The sequence below is a fragment of the Peromyscus californicus genome, unplaced genomic scaffold, assembly GCF_007827085.1.
Source record: "Peromyscus californicus insignis strain IS unplaced genomic scaffold, ASM782708v3 Scaffold_3__1_contigs__length_106647218, whole genome shotgun sequence".
Taxonomy (NCBI): Eukaryota; Metazoa; Chordata; class Mammalia; order Rodentia; family Cricetidae; genus Peromyscus; species Peromyscus californicus.
In genome coordinates this window covers 50,479,269-50,495,570 of record NW_026294551.1, presented here as the reverse complement: position 1 = coordinate 50,495,570, position 16,302 = coordinate 50,479,269, and the positions used below count along the sequence as shown (strand labels likewise).

At 45.3% G+C, this 16,302-nt stretch overlaps 3 protein-coding genes across 10 annotated transcripts in view; 1 reads left to right on the top strand and 2 right to left on the bottom strand.

The window, feature by feature from the left end:
- Kiaa0753 (KIAA0753 ortholog) overlaps nt 1-12,798 on the bottom strand; it is a 51,591-nt gene extending 38,793 nt beyond the window's left edge. For 4 of the 8 annotated variants that reach the window (XR_008222210.1, XR_008222211.1, XR_008222212.1 and 1 more), the window contains exons 1-2: nt 7,863-7,966; nt 2,294-2,894 (exon numbers count right to left, since the gene is read on the bottom strand). Coding sequence is in view for 3 of the 8 variants with exons in the window: in XM_052756233.1 (XP_052612193.1) it covers nt 2,294-2,894; nt 7,863-7,955 (694 nt within the window). In the remaining 5 variants the exon portion in view is untranslated. Of the gene's footprint in view, nt 1-2,293; nt 2,895-7,862; nt 8,009-8,632; nt 8,747-12,684 lie in introns of those variants that run through there. The other 4 variants (XM_052756237.1, XM_052756236.1, XM_052756235.1 and 1 more) reach the window with 3 other exon arrangements.
- Nucleotides 9,410-12,675, bottom strand: LOC128121504 (mucin-19). Its single transcript, XM_052756239.1, has one exon. It carries the CDS (start codon nt 12,302-12,304, stop codon nt 9,410-9,412), a length of 2,895 nt encoding a protein of 964 aa, XP_052612199.1. The 5' UTR covers nt 12,305-12,675.
- Txndc17 (thioredoxin domain containing 17) lies at nt 12,773-15,412 on the top strand. The gene is made up of 4 exons (XM_052756241.1): nt 12,773-13,253; nt 13,755-13,836; nt 14,235-14,310; nt 15,076-15,412. The coding sequence occupies exons 1-4, from the start codon at nt 12,905-12,907 to the stop codon at nt 15,142-15,144; spliced, it is 576 nt and encodes a 191-aa protein (XP_052612201.1). The 5' UTR covers nt 12,773-12,904; the 3' UTR covers nt 15,145-15,412.
- The last annotated feature ends 890 nt before the right edge of the window (nt 15,413-16,302 follow it).

Below are 16,302 nucleotides of genomic sequence, written 5' to 3'. Positions count from 1 at the left end.
CTAACACGTTAAGATAGAAGTGCTAAAGTCATTTGAATGATTGTAAGTCTAAGTCTTCATCTATGCGTCAAGAAGCACACTCTTGTACACACAGTCTCCCCATAGTTTTTAAAGATCAGCTCAGACAATTTCGGGAAGACTGCCTAGGGAAAATCCAATCTATGCAATTCTTCTAGACCACTGTTTCCAAATATATTTACACAAATTCTTCTACAAGACAGACAATTAACAGACAATTCAATAGAAGCAATACTTTGCAATTGTAAGTATATTCTGAATTTAATTTTCTCATTAAAATGTTACACATGGAGCCAGGTGGTGGTGGCGCACACCTTTAATCCCAGCACTTGGGAGGCAGAACCAGGCGGATTTCTGTGAGTTTGAGGCCAGTCTGATCTACAGAGCAAGATCCAGGACAGGCACCAAAACTACACAGAGAAACCCTGTCTCGAAAAACAAAACAAAAAAAACAAAAATGTTACACATGAGAGAAGGGTAAGTGCAGCTTGGTGGTACAGCACTCGATGAGTATGCGTGCATGGGTTTAAGTTTCAACACCAAATGTTTAAAAAAAAGAGTCAAACAAGAACAATAAGGCAATTAGGCTGCTAAAATGGGCAAAACTTTGAAGCCAGAAGTTGCACATACAAGTAAGAGTCATAGGGGAGCCTCTAGGCTAAATTATTGCCACCTCTATTTGGGTTACACAGTGGGGAGGAAATGCACGTTCACATACCTGTAAGAACAGAAAAATGCCAGGCAGCGGTGGTGCTCGCCTTTAATTCCAGCACTCGGGAGGCAGAGGCAGGCGGATCTCTGTGAGTTTGAGGTCAGCCTGGTCTACAGAGTGAGATCCAGGACAGGCACCAAAACTACACAGAGAAACCCTGTCTTAAAAAAAAACAAAAACAAAAAAAACAAAACAAACAAAAAACCAAAAAGGACAGAAACAGGAACTGGTTTAGGCAGGGGTTTTTAACTCCACCTTGAAGGTGGCTCCAATGTAACCAGCTGGGCTTGGGAAGAACAGCTACTGAAAGCAGAAACTGAAACTATGTATTCACATGTCTTTTTAGTCATTTGCCCCAGTCAGGACATTGTGATTATAGTTACCAGTATTGGTAATCCACTAAAATATTTACGGAAACAAAGTAAACCAGGCCAGCCCTTCTCCACAGAGCTTCCAAAGCTCAGTTCTAAAGGTCTTGGTCTTAGGCCAGATCCCCAGAACAGGAGACCTGGGAGCTTTGTTCCTGATAGCCTAGCTTCTACTTAAAGTATCTGGTTGGGTCATGCCACAGACTGACACTAATGGATCCCATGACAAACAAACCACAGTACTTCTGGGGTGTTCTGTGGATGCTCTGGACCACCCACGATGATCAATCATTATACAACATGCTGGTTAGGGAGACTGGCTGTGTACGTGTAAGTTGGTCTTCTCAGGCAGCTCTATTTTTCTGTTTTAGGTATTGCTGGTCTGCAACAAGTGGCAGTTTCTTTGTAGCTGGTTTCTAGGAACTAGGAGATGAATTTGTAACCGTCCTTAACACATCTCTTTTCCAGTCCTCTTGTCTCCTATCCAGCTATACCTCAGTGCCTAGTTTTATCTTGTGTCAACCAACAGGTACTTTATAAGGTATTTACATTTTCTCCCAACATGCACATATTTATATGTCCATATTTTAATTAAACTTTAAATGCAAAATACAATTTTAGTCTATGTAGTATCGTACCCCAACAGCTCCTTTTGCTACACTCATGCCTCACTGTCCAAGAGCTAGACTTGGCATCCTATTTGTTGGCTATAGTAACCCTACTCTCTACTCCTGAATCTACTACTTCCCAAAGAAATGCAAGGACCCTGAGATACTAATTACTGTGAAAATAGTATATTATGATTATACTTCTTGCTTTCTACCCTGTGGTCAGATATGAAGTGGGTTCATCTACAATACACACACCCTATGGTCTTTTAAAACAAATTAAACATAATTTTGCCAGAAGCACTTCGGTATTAACAAGGCAAATATCACAGGATGCTTTGTATGTAAGTATTAGGAGATGCAAGGTCAGGCAGAGGGAGTGGGCAGAGCCAACTCAATAAAGAAAGGAGATCCAGGTCAGTCTCCAAGCCTAACTCTCTTATAGTGGTTGTTGAGCTCTACTGAACCAACCAACTCACAGCAGAACTTGGTAGTGTGTGTGTTGGGGGAGAGGTCCCCCAAATGAATGCATTTGAATTATCCCACACCACGGCATCTCATCAAATGAAGAACCAGGTTTTTCTCACCTTTTTTAGTTACTGCTTCTATTTTATGGATACAACTGCTCAATTCCTTTCGGAGTCGCTGAACTTCTAACAGGCTTTTCTGTTCCCACAGGTTTTTGTGCTCCTCTGTCCTGGGTTGTGGCTGAAGTCCTGGATCATGGGTAGGTGGTGAATTTGGCACAGTAAGATCTGAACGCCCTGGATGAGATGTGTATATATAAACCCTGGCACCTGAGCTGGAGATGCTTGCTTTGGACGGCTGGTGGCTGCAATGACAGACACTCTGACTCTTTGAGTCCTTCTTATCCACCTTGGTGTGTACACATTTGTGAGAGACATGGGGCTGACTTCTGAGATGATCTTTTATGTGTTCTTCAAACTGTCTTCGTTTTACATCTCTTTTGGCTAGGTGGACAGCATAGCTAAGCCTCTCTTCCGATATGACAGAAAATGAGACAGAACTGCTTAGATCATTTCCAGCTCTAAAATCCAAGTCTTTACAATGATACAATTCATTATATGAGTGTTTCAGTTTTTCAATTTTAATTGCATGTGGACAAGAGTATCGGACTGCCAAGTTGCTGGGATGTGTAGGAACATTCCTATTAAACTGCAGCTGGTTCTTTAAGAAATAAACAAAAATAAGCTCACATTAGAAAAATAACATATTGCACAGCTGATACACACACACACACACTCCAGTTCCTAATTGTTATTTATTTGTCAGCGTTATTTACCAGGCGCGAGAAAACACGAGGTACAATAGAACCCACTATAAGAGGTTTTATTAGGGAAGGGAAAGGGTGGAGGTGGGTAGGCCTATCGAAAAGAAAAGTGGAGGGTGGGGAGGAGGTACACATTACCTCTGGCAATCGGGTAGAGTCTGCTTTTATATGGGCTTATGTGGCTATGCCACGCATGCACAGATTACGTGATCACACTGAGTACAAATTATGTGACCACTCTGCGCATGGATTACTTAGGTCATAAGGCCCCGGAATGACTAAGCATTTTGCCTGACTGCGGACAGCGCATGCTTGGTCATGTGACTCCTCCAGAAGTGGCTAGGAATAATAACACCAATATTTTACCCAGAAGATTATCTATATGTAGAGACACTTTTCTAGTGCACCCATAGAACCAGTCACCTGCATATACCACATACATGGTTCTGTACTAAGTCACCTAGTCCTGCAAACAGCCTTCCACCTGCTAACAGCGTACTGGTCCTCCTGTAAAGGCTGCCCTACAACACTTCATGTAGCAACCAGTAAGTTCTTCAACTCTCAACTATAGATCTGTCCTGTTTCAGAATGTCAAAGTCTAACAAGACACAAAGACCCTGGATTAGTTTTCCTAAAAACAGCTCCACAGGAACACACCACACAGCAGACCTAAGCCACTGTTGCTACCCCTAGATCCTCCCGAGATTTTCATCTGATCATTGGACAAACCTTCTTTCCTGCACCCATATAAGCATCTTGTTCTAAACAGTCAAGTTACCCAGACTTACACAGACTTAAGTTCTTAGCAGATTTCATCATATCGATAAATCTCATGATGCTCTACATTTAAACATAAACATGCTTCCACATTCCTGATGTTCCCCCGCCCCCCAAGACAGGGTTTTGCTGTGGGATGTCTTTCTGCATGTTGTGAATATATGTTGCTCTGATTGGTTGATAAATAAAGCTGTTTGGCCAATGGTGAGGCAGAATAAGGTTAGGCAGTACATTCCAACTAGAGAGAGGGGAAGATGAAAGGAGAGGCAGGTGAGACACTGTGAGCTGCCGCCAGAAGCAAGATGTGAAAATATTGGTAAGCCACGAAGCCATGTGGCAATGCATAGATTAATAGAACTGGGCTGAGTTAAGATGTAAGAGTTAGCTAGCAAGAAGCCTGAGCCAATAGGCCATATTGTTTGAAAATAGTATAAGTCTCTGTGTATTTATTTGAGTCCGAGCTCATGTGGAAGAAATTCATCCTGACCACAGGGCTGGGCAGGACCAGAGAAAACTTCTGGCTATAGGGTTTCTCTGTCGCTATGGAGCCTGTCCTGAGAACTCACTCTGTAGACCAGGCTGGCCTCAAACTAACAAAGATCCACATGCCTCTGCCTCCGGAGTGCTGGGATTAAAGGCGTGCACCACCACCGGTGGCCTAGCTTCCTAATGGTTTTTAAGATTACTTTCACAGCTGCATTTTCTAATCTTCAAAAACCAGCCTTTCAGACTAAGCTACAACTGTATTAAACACATTGCTCCAGTTTTTCCACTAACACGTATATTATTAGTATAGGTTTGTCTTTAGGATTGTGTTCTGTTTTGTTTTTCTGCTTTTACATTATTTTCTTAGGTTTAGTAATGTGCTCTAGGATTATCAGACCAAAAGAAATAATAAGTTTATGACTTTAAAACCTAAAAGGGCCTACCTATGAAAGGGAAGCAAGGAAATCCATGTTGTTGAATTCAGTGGACACATGATACCTTCATTGGGAGATTTCCCCAACACTCACAATAAATGTGCTCAAATAATCACATGTATATGATAAAACTTCAGGAACTTTTTGGGGGACATGGGTGATAAAGGAGGAGTAGGAACAATTCACTAAGTAGAAAATAACAGCAACAACAAAACACCCTGAAATGTGCATAGATTAAAAAAAAATTGAAATCTGTAACCTTATTTGGGAAAGCCTTTCCTCTAAACATAATTCAATACCCCAAGACTCTGATATCCACACTGGGGGAAGGGGTAAATTGATGAACTCCTCTTTAGTGTGAAAGTCTTTAAAGATTTTTGCTTTAATCCCAGCACTCAGGCAGAGGCAGGTGGATCTCTGAGTTCGAGGCCAGCCTGGTCTACACAGTGAGTTCCAGGACAAACAGGGCTACACAGTGAAACCCTGTCTCAAATAAATAAATAAACAAATAAATAAATAATAAAAAGCAAACAAACAAACGAATGAATAAATAAATAAGTGAAATTTCTTTTAAAATTTTCCCCTGGTTAAGAACGAACAAATACACAAACACACAAATAAAAAGCCTCAATAAAAAAGACCAAAGAACTGAAAAACTAGAAGAAAATATTATTTGCAAGTACAAAGAGCTCCTTAACTGAGGTTACAGAGGAAACCCCAATGAGCTGGAGAGATGACCCAGCACCTACACAGGCGGTTCATGACCACCTGTGACTCCAGTTTGAGGTGATCCAACACCCTCGTCTGGTTTCCTCAGATACCTACACATGCATGGGGCACATAAACTCACACAAGCACACACATACATACACATCAAAAAAACAAAAAACAAAGAAAAGGAAAAGAAAGAAACCATAGGAAATGGGAAAGGCAGGAGAAAAGTAGACTCTTAAATATGTGTGTGGGGGAGGGGAGACATTGAATCTGGGGCCAGAGAGATGACTCAGCAGTTAAGAGCATGCACTGTTCCTGAAAAAAACCCAAGTTTGATTCTCAGCCCCATGTCAAGTGGCTCACAGCCACCAGTGACACCAGCTCCAGGAGACTCTAAGCTTCTCACCTTGACAGGCACCTACACTTGTGTGCACATATCCATACACAAACATATATACATACACATAATTTAAAAAAACTTTAAAAAATCTTCAGCCTTATAAAAAGATAGTGAAATTCCATAAAATAAGAGTACAACACTACATGCTTTTGGTAAGGCTATGGTGAAACATATTATCATAGAGTAATGCACATAAATTCACACAGGTACACACACATACACATTAAAAAAAAACATAGGAAATGGGAAAGGCAGAACAGATGAAAGAGAGAAAGAGCAGGGAGAAGGAGGGGAGATGGGAGAGAGAAAGCAAGAGAGAGAATGTGTAATGGGCAGAGGGACGCTCCTTTCTGGGGGGTAACGGCAATATTCAGCTACTTCTGACCTAGCAGTCTAGTATCACTTCTGGGATACTGTGGTAATTTAAATGTAACTGGCTCCCATCATCTCATAGGGAGTGGCACTATTAGAAGGTGTGGCTTTGTTGAAGTGGGTATGGCCTTGCTAGAGGAAGTGTGTCACTGTGGGTGTGAGCTTTGAGGTTCCCTACGCTCAGATACCACCCAGTGTTTCAGCCAACTTCCTGTTGCCAGCAAGATGTAGGACTCTCAGCTACCATCTGCCTGCACACTGCCATGCTCCCATCATGATGATAATGGACTGAAGCTCTGAAACTGTAAGCAAGCCACCCCAATTAAATGTTTTCCTTTATAAGAGTTGCCGTGGGCCAGGCAGTGGTGGTGTACGCCTTTAATCCCAGCACTTGGGAGGCAGAGCCAGGCAGATCTCTGTGAGTTTGAGGTCAGCCTGGTCTACAGAGTGAGATCCAGGACAGGCACCAAAACTACACAGAGAAATCCTGTCTCAAAAAAAAAAAAAAAGAGTTGCCATGGTCATGGTGTCTTTTCACAGCAATGAAAACCCTAAGACAGATATCATGCAGATGTATTCCCAACAATACACATATAAAGGCTTACCTACTATTATATGGTTTGTAATTGCCAATTACTGAAATCAACCTACATGTCTACGAAGGGTTGGCCATGTAATAAACTTTTGGACAGCTAGAGAACCGAGTGCTAGAAATAAGGTAAGACATGAGGATGTCTCTAAAAACAGCTCTAGGAACTGGTGTGGGAGATTTCTTAGAAAAAAAGGAGGAAAACAGTAGCTGTAATATCAAGAAAAGATGATACCATAAGAATATATGCATGCATCTGGTCCTTAATAAAAGACAGAAATAAAAGGACAAAGAAAACTGGGAGTTAAGAGATTAGTTATCCATAGAATGTGAGTAGGAACAGGATGGAAAGAACAAAAAGAACAACTAGGTGGAGGACAACACTTCCCTGAATATATGTTTGCACAGCATTGTTTTTGAACCCTGTGAATGCATGTGCACACACACAAGGGAGGAAGGGGTCGGGGATACAGTTCCATAAAGATAACAGAAAACCCTAGAAAGGAATACCAACAGAAAACAGTGAACCAAAGTCAACCACACTAAAACATCAGAGTGGAAAAAAATGTAACCTATAACTTTTAAACATAGCATTTGAACTATGCATCATTGCAGCTAGGCACACAAAGTACTTTAACCAAGGACTGAACTCTTACTTTTCATATACCTGAAAACTGAGCAATTAAATAGCTATTGTGGATAAGGAGTACCAGGCCTCACACTGTAGCCTGGAGGGGTCCAGCGCCTTCTTCTGGCCTCTAAAAGTACCCCTGCACACACAGTCAGACACATACATGTAAGTTTTTTTTAAGTTATTTTCTTAAGTGTGATAATGGTACAATTAATTAATAAGAGTTCATTTTTAAAGTGTTCTGAAATATTTAAAACGAAAGCATCAATGTTTGTAGCTTCCTTTGGTATGCTTATACATAAACTTTAGAGACAGATGGTTGAGCAGACAGAAAACATAGCAAATTATTAACAACTACTGAATCTAGAAAATGGCATCAAAATGTTCAATGTCTTTTTATTTTTCAACTTTTCTTTATGTTTAAAATGTTTTGCAGTAAATATCAGAAGAAAACAGCAGAACAACCTGAGGTTGAAGAGTCCTAGGGTCACTCCTTCCATCTAGTTGGATACTGGATGCTAGATGAACACAGGTAGATGTCTGGCTTGGTCCCATCACGTCAGGTGATGAAGAACATCAGTGACCACCAAGTCATCAGGCAAATCTTCCTTAAATGAAACATGTCGAAAATTAAACAGTGCCACAATCTTCAAACACCAGAGTAAGCAACCTACAACCCCATGCTTATATAGCAGCATTCCAGAATGAACTCACAGTAACCTCATGCAAGAATGACTGCTTAGAAAGAGGTCTATTTCTTATAAAAGTAACTACTTTTGAAATTCTCATTTTCAAAAGAATAGGAAGCTACTATTTTAATGGTAATCCTTCAGACCATTTTCGTTTCAAATCCCAAGGGTCTACAGTAAGATATTAGTTCTGTTATGATAAACTATTGTTGTGACTGGATAGTTTCATGGACATGTTCTACATGAATAAATCCTAGTGACTGGTCAAAAGAGCAGAATGTATTCCTCTGTTAAGTAGCTCAAATGAAATTCTGAGCCATTCTAAATAAAGCTGTGGTTTAAACAGCGGAACAGGCTCTCTAGATGTTTGGCTCCCCCATCATCCACACCCTGTATACATTTGCTGTGAGCCGACAGCTACCGAAGAATCTAGAAAGCTGTAAGAAACTCCGCCCTCATCCTTCTCTCTATTCTGAAGATTTTTAACACGCTTGGATGGCCCTGCAACTCAAGGGTTAACCACACCCTCACACAGTTATTTACCTATTTCAAGGTCTGTGTCTCAGCTTTCCAGCTGGACAAGGCTCCTTGAGACTTGAGAGCCTTGTCACTCTTTTATTTCCCACAATCACTACTTGAACACAGGAAACAATTTAACTCAACATGGTTGCGTTGAACAATTTTCTGAGAAATTGTAAGTTTTAAATACACTGGAGAATTTGTTCTCTCAAAGAATCCTATAGTAAATCAACTGGGAAATTCCAGGTTAAGAGAGAAAAAAAAACTAGCTTAAATTTAAAAAAAAAAAATCTGAAGTTTACAGACTGGATTCTCTTCAAGGCAGATGCATTTGTAGGAACATAAAGACAGCTGTACACGATTCCTTGTTTCTAAGACTACGGAGACATGATCCAAGAGGCAGATGGGAGGCACATGAGTAAGGCAATGCCAACTGGCCTGCCAGTACCACAGGGCTGGAGCTGAAGCCACAGAATGAGCTGCAGAGTTGGGGCTGTACACCTCAAGTCATCAGTCACACACACACACATTCACACACAAGTCCAGGGACACCCACCCCACACCATTCCCCTATACAAAGTCCTGGGATAACCCTCTCCTTGCAATGCATTCTCTCCATCTTTACAGAAGTCTCCCAGTTAAGTTTCTCTGCACAGCCTGTGACATTGCCACAAAGTATCTCTCCAGGAACCATGAGGTCCCTACACTAATCTGTTCCTTCACTTATACCCAAGACAAACCGTTCCCCAACCTCTTCCCTCCCAGAATCCCAGGACAATTTCTAACTTGCTTTCTACAAAGCTACTGGAAGGTGCCCTTCAATCCACCCTCCCCCCTCTCTCCCAAATCATCCCCTCTCACTCCAGCTTCAGGAACTCCTCCCACAGGTCTGCCCCCATTCCCCTGCAGATTCTCTCTGAAATGGACAAGGCCTGTTTCCTCCCTTGAAACTGAGGGCACAGTTGTTCTCACTGCAGATACTCTGGGAACATTCTCATAGGTTGTTTCCTCCCTCACAGACCTTGGACTGCCCCACATCCTGGCACCAAGCTCATGGGTGTAAGACATCCCCACAGCCTGGCCCCTCCCTGCAAGTCCCAGGACCCCTCTACTCCCTGTTTCCTCCCCTGATGCCCTTGCTCCCTCATCGGACTGTCTCCTAACCACCGTCAGGTCAGAGACACCTCCACTTGCCTCCTCTCTGGGGGAGCCAGTCACCCACACTGCAGCAGGCACACGTCCGACCACGGGAGCCTCAACAGCTGCAAGCGTCCCCTGATGCAATGCCCCCCTCACTACCTCAGGAACTACCCCACTGTGCCTCCTCCACAGACCAGAGACACCTTCAGAGCCTGCTTCCATCCCAAGGTTAGGGATTCTGGCAGCAGTGGACAGATCAGTCATTTGTCTTCTTTGCCATATCCCCGAGCTTTCTCCACAGGCACTATCCACCATCCTGTGAGGCCCGAAGAGCCCACAAGCTGCGGGCACTTCCACAGTTGTGGCAATTCTAGCAGCCACAGGCATCGAGGCAGACTGTCTTCTTTGTAAACCCTCAGCTAGTACCTCATCTCCTGTGGCCTCAGGGAGCCCCACAGTCATGGATACCCCTGCAGGTGGTCTGCCTTCTGCTGAGTCTGAGACTCTCCTAGAGCTAATATGCTCCCACATAGAACAAGATGTCCTGGGAGCCACAGCCACACCAGCAGGGGATATCCCTGCAGTCACAGGTTTACCTACAGTTAGCCTCCTTCCTGACAAGCCTGAGAAACCTCCGGAGCCAGCCTCTACCTCCAGAGAACCACGTATCTCAGGAGTCATGGGAACCCCAACTTGTGAACCAGAGAGAGTCCCAGATTCAGTATCCTCTACCACAGATGAGTATTCCTCAGGAGCCCTGGGCTTCCCAGAGGCAACAGGAGTCCTTCCCTGCAGGTTCACAGCATCTGCGGAGCTGCTTTCTTGACACACCCACAAGCCATCAGGTACACCCAGAGCTGAGGGGACTCTTTCTGTGGCACACCTGTATTTTGGCATCACAACTGTCTCACACACCCCCACTGCCCTCCTCCTCCTGCACGGACATGACAGAGCTCTACAACTGACATCCTGATCCATAGCCCCGGGTATCCCTAAAGCTGCAGGACCTTGAGCCTCTTGCTCCCTTATGACCTGCCTTCTTTCCCACAGGCTTAGGAGATTCCCACTGTGTGTCTCTTCCATAACTGGCCTTGGTAACGCCTCAGCTAGAGGAGCCCCTAGAGACTGCGGCCTCTCCCACAGATCTGAGACATCATAGCTGGTTTCTTCTCCCCTGTCTCCTGATACCACCACAGTCTGCAAGCCTGGCAGCTGTCCTGTTCCCCACAGTCCTGGAACACTTGCATCATCTGCCTCCTTTCCCAAAGCCCTGGGTGCTCCCATTGCCTGTTCTATACCCCACGGGCCCTGGGCACCTCGGGAACCTGCCTCTTGCTCCTCAGAAGCAGACAGCTCTGCAGCCTGTGCAGCTCCCCATGACCCTGGGTCACCTCCACATCTGGCTCCCTCTTCTCTAGCACAAGGGACTCCTACATACTGTCCCATGGCCCTCAGGCCAGGAATACTCCTAGAACCCATATGCCCCACCTCTTGTCTCCTTTGCCACAACCCTGTGGCCGCCTGGGAGGCAGTTTCATCTTCCATAGCCCTGGGTAGTACCATCAAGGCATCAGGTGGCCCTACAATTTGCCCCCTTTCCCATAACATGGGCCCATATACAGCTTCCTCTGCCAGAGCCCCAGAAACCTGCACAGACTGCCCTTCCCAACATGAACCTGGAGTACCCCCACATTCCATCACTTCTCCAGCTCTGGACCTTTTCACAGCCTCAGACCATCCTATGGCCACAGGTAGCCCCACAGGTTGTTTTTCTTCCCAAGGGCCCGAGGCAGCACAGCCTATCTTCTCCACGACCCCAGGTCCACCCACAGCAGGAGGCGCCTTCCCAGCTTGTCCCTGCCTACAGAAGATAGAGCGTCTCTCACAACCTGCCTCTATTCCCCTAGCTGAGGGTAGTGCTGAGGCCCGAGGGAATGTCCTAGCATGTCCTCTCACCCAGGGTCCTGTGACACCACCTCTGCTGGTCTCTACCCAGGACGCTCGCCCGGGAACACCCTTTTCGACTGGCCCCTCTCCCGCAGGAACAGGATGGAGCTCCACTCTGCTTCCTTCCCAGCATCCTGAAGCTACCCTCATAGCTTGCACCTTCAACCACAGTTCCAGGATGCTCTCGTGGCCAAGTGTTCCTGGTCGACCTTTTCTCTCACAGCTTGGTGGACTACTATCGTCTGGCTCCTTCCCAGATCTAGTGACCCACACAGACCCAGCAGGCCCAATCACCTCGGGCTCGCCCACAGCCCCGTTCACCCACACTGCCCCTGGGTCCATTCCTGCTTCAACTGAGCCTGCAGTCCCAGGTGTCCCAGAGGCCCTGTTTACCCCATGGGGCATCGTGGGCTCCGTAGTTCGTCTCCTCCCCAAAGCCCGCCGACCACCCTGCAGCTTCCCTATGCTTGTACAGCGCATCCGCCGCACTGAAGACCTCGCCCGGCGCCTTACTCCATAGCCTCGGGACATCCTTGCACCCCACCTCCTTGCCCACAGAGGCCGAACACCCCGCCGAGACCTGCCGGCCACCACGCAACGAGCCGGCATCTTTGCTGCCAGCGTACACCTGCGCAGCTCGGGCAAGGGCCCGTGGCCCACCGCCGGGCTCGCAGCTCCCGGACAATTCCTTTCCCCAACGCAACCTCGGGCACGCTGTCTTTGCACCTGTTCCCCTAGACAGCGTGCCCCGCACACGCACTCACAACACTCGGGTCCGGCCCTCGCCGCCTTTCTGCCTCCTAGCTCTCTCCGTACCCCCGCCCAGTCCCGGACGCCGCCCCCAGCCGCGGCCCCCCTAAAGCCTGACAAATGGAAAGGTAATTGGAGGGCGGAGCTGCTAGAGGAGACCGGGGTAAGATCTCCTCTCACTTGTCCCCCTCTGCCTAACTCCGCTTCCCAGAATTCCCCCAGCTCCGGCCCGAGCCCACCTGGCTCGGCGAGGCGCGGCGACCCGGAGGCGGACAGGCAAGCCCAAGCTAGGCCTCGCTTCCGGCCTCTCGCCCAGTCGCCATGGCAACAAGCGCGGGGCCGCTTGGGAACCGTTGAGCTTCCAGAGCCATTTGAGGATCAAGGTGTTGTACTGCGACAGGTTTTGCAGTTACTGTCCATGAGAGCAGAGTGGGGAACCAGACCAGGTCAGAAGTCTAGATGTCAGAAGAGAGCTGGCGCCAAAAAGAAACTCCAGCAGACCAAAGTGACTGTCCTACCGAGTTATGGTCTTCCGAGGCTCCCGTAGCGCCGCACAGCTCCAGCGGCACCTCCCTCCCGGAAATTTGTCCACGCCCTGCTTCGGCCCTCCTTGAGGAGGGAGCACCCCAGAGCGCCTCCCAAGCTCTTCTCGGGACTGTACCCATGGCCAACTTCGAGGAGGTGAGCGTGTCCGGCTTCGAGGAGTTCGACCAGGCTGTGAAGGAGCACCAGGGCAAGACCATTTTCGCCTACTTTAGCGGTTCTAAGGATGCCGAAGGGAAGAGCTGGTGTCCGGACTGCGTGGAAGGTGAGACTGGGACTGCGGGTTGCTACGCCGCAGAAGTGGGGAAGAAAGGCCCCTATTAAAGCCAGAAAGTGGGATCGTAGTGGCAAAGATAAGGATCTTGGTCCCGTAGACCCGCAGAAGAGTTTGAGCTGTCCCCTTGTCTCTCATTAGGTCCTGATTCGCTCCACGCAAGGGTAGCCCTCATTTTTATCATGGACTCAGATCTTGGAACCTGATTCTTTAAAGTTCTCAGTTCCCCAAACGATTAGTGTCTTACAGGACTCAAGAGTTGGTCTTTCCGTTAGCAAATATGTATGCTTTCTGATGTTCTAGGTGTGTCTTAAGGACAGTCAGGATTAGGACTTAGTGATTCTCGAGTCCAAAAGGGAACATCTGACTTTAACATCCTCATTCTTACTGCAGGTTAAAGTCTACTAAGACTGGGGAGAGGGGAGGGTTTGTGGGGGGAGGGCGCGGGCTATCGCAGTTGGATGTGTAATTACTTTAACTTTTTTTAAAAAGCTGAGCCAGTCGTTCGAGAGGGACTGAAGCATGTTACCGAAGACTGTGTGTTCATCTACTGCCAAGTAGGAGACAGACCTTAGTAAGTGGTCATGTATACCATATCTCCAGACATGAACTAGGTTCTTAAAAACTTGGGTGGAAAGGACCTCAGATATTTGCTCAGGCTGTGTGTTTTAGGTAATGTCTGATAAGCCAAGCATTAGAATTATTGAATCCAAATTTGACGTTAATGTTCTGTCACATAGTATCAATGAATTTGGTGTGGAATAAGTTCAGAATGCTATTGACCTTACATTTATATTTTATCTTAGCCACACTTCATATGTAAACTTTGTAGAGGGTGATTACATAAGTTAAATCCTCAAAATGTTTACGTGTTAACAAAAGCAATGATTACTAATATACTAAATATAGATCCACTGCTGAGTAAACTGTAATATAGTAGTATTTTTCATGATCCTTTTCCTTTTGGAATAGCTGGAAAGACCCAAGTAATGACTTCAGACAAAAACTGAAATTAACTGCAGTGCCTACATTACTTAAATATGGAACGGTGAGTATCTACCTTTATGTTGTGGCTATAATGTAGTTAAAACTCAAGTTGTTAAAAGATCTTGGCATTTAATTTCCAACATCACATTTTTGTCAGAGTGAATCAGAAACACAAGTTGGTGTCCATTCCCCTGCCAAATCCCAATGAACTTCTAATAATGCAGCAGAGTGTTTGGGGAGTGTTTTCAGCCACTGTGAAGATGTGTTCAGAAGTTGACTCATTCCTGAAAGCTTGTGTCACTGTTTTCTAACTCTGTTTCTCAGGTTTAAAAAGGCTCTCCCTTTATTTCAGCCCTGCCCCTAGGATCCTAAATTAAAGAGTCGAGGGAAAGAGATGGCAAGCACTGGACTTGCCGTCTCTTGTTTCCAGTCTATGGGGCTTCCTGGTATGGGGCCTGGTATGACCCTTCAGGCCAAGTATTTTAATGATTCATCTTAAATATCTTAACTACTTCGTAAAGCTTGTTATAACTAGCTGATAGTTTTTTTTTTCTTTCTTTAGGTTTTTTTTTTTTTTTTTTTTTTTTCTTTTTGATAAAAGGTTTGTGTAGCCCTGGATATATCCTGGAACTCGAAACTCGATCTGTAGACCAGGCTGGCCTCTGGAGTGCTGGGATTAAAGGCATACACCACCAGACCTGGCTAGCTGATAGTTTCTGATGGCAACATTTCTATGTTCAAAAATGTCTACTTTGAATGTAGAATTCACTCCACCCCCAGTAACATTTCATAGCAGTGGTTAAAACTTAACCTTCTTTTTTTACAGCCTCAAAAACTTGTGGAATCTGAGTGCCTTCAGGCCAACCTCGTGGAAATGATATTCTCTGAAGATTAAGATTTGATGATAGCACTGAGTGGTAGTAGAGCACGGTTTTGATCCCAGCACTTGGGAGGCAGAGGCGGTCAAATCTGTGAGTTCAAGGCCAGTCTGGTCTACAGAGCTAGTTCCAGAACAGCCAGAGCTACATAGTCTCGGGGAAAAAAAAAGATTTGATGATCACAATTGTGTCTTGATTTCCTGATTTGCTTAAAGAAGCCACATACTTGCTTTGAATCGATCAGTGTATGTCTAAACAATAAAGAATTAAAATACAAACCTCCAATTAGCTTTGTAATACATGGCTATCTAAAAGATTTGAGTAAAATAGGTCTTCAGTATAGTAGTAGTAGCTCAGAGGAAATATTGAAGATAAAAAGTAACTAACTTTCAAATCTGCATCTATTAGGATCTATTACCTTAAATTCTATGCATTTGCAAAACCCTTTTCTGCCTTTGAAATGTAGAACTTCACTAAACCATTTAGGGAAGACACATGGAATGTATCATTTGTTTCATAACTACAACTGTCTAAAATGTGATTCTCTGAAGACAGGCTGGTTCTCCTAGCTACAGGCAAGTTACTGTCTAAATCTCAATTTCTTCAAAAAAGAATTGTGTCAGGCATAGTGATGCACATCTGTAATCCTATCACTTTAGAGGCTTAGGCAAGAGAATCAGGTTTGAAGCAAGGGTAGACTACAGGACCAGACCTTGTCGCAAATGAAAATCCCAACTATTGTACTACAAATAAAACAAGAATGTGGACTGAAGAGGGGGTTCAGTGGTTAAGAGCACTGGCTGCTCTCCTAAAGGACCTGGGATTCCTAGAACCCACATGGCAGCTCAAAACTGTCTATAACTTCCGTCCAGGTTATCTGATGCTTTCTTCTGGCTTCTGAGAGCACCAGGCATGCAGGTGGTACAGACATACATTGTATAGGCCAAACGTTCACACATAAATTCCAAGGCAGCCTGGGCTACAAAGTGAGACCCTGCCTCAAAAAACAGAGAAAAAAGGAAGGGCTAGAGATGGCTCAGTGGTTAACAGTACTTGCTGCTCTTGCAGAGGACCCAGGTTTGGTTCCTAGCACTACATACTGACTCACAACCACCTTCAACTCCATACCAGGGGATCTAATGTTCTCTTCTACTGGCCTCCTTGGGCACCAGGCA

Excerpts from the sequence above, each read along its gene's own strand:
- LOC128121504 (XM_052756239.1), bottom strand. The coding sequence starts at position 12,304 with ATGCCGGCTCGTTGCGTGGTGGCCGGCAGGTCTCGGCGGGGTGTTCGG.
- Txndc17 (XM_052756241.1), top strand. The coding sequence starts at position 12,905 with ATGTCAGAAGAGAGCTGGCGCCAAAAAGAAACTCCAGCAGACCAAAGT. Across the intron at positions 13,254-13,754 it reads GTGTCCGGACTGCGTGGAAG|CTGAGCCAGTCGTTCGAGAG; the intron begins GTGAGACTGGGA and ends TTTTTTAAAAAG. Across the intron at positions 14,311-15,075 it reads CATTACTTAAATATGGAACG|CCTCAAAAACTTGTGGAATC; the intron begins GTGAGTATCTAC and ends CTTTTTTTACAG.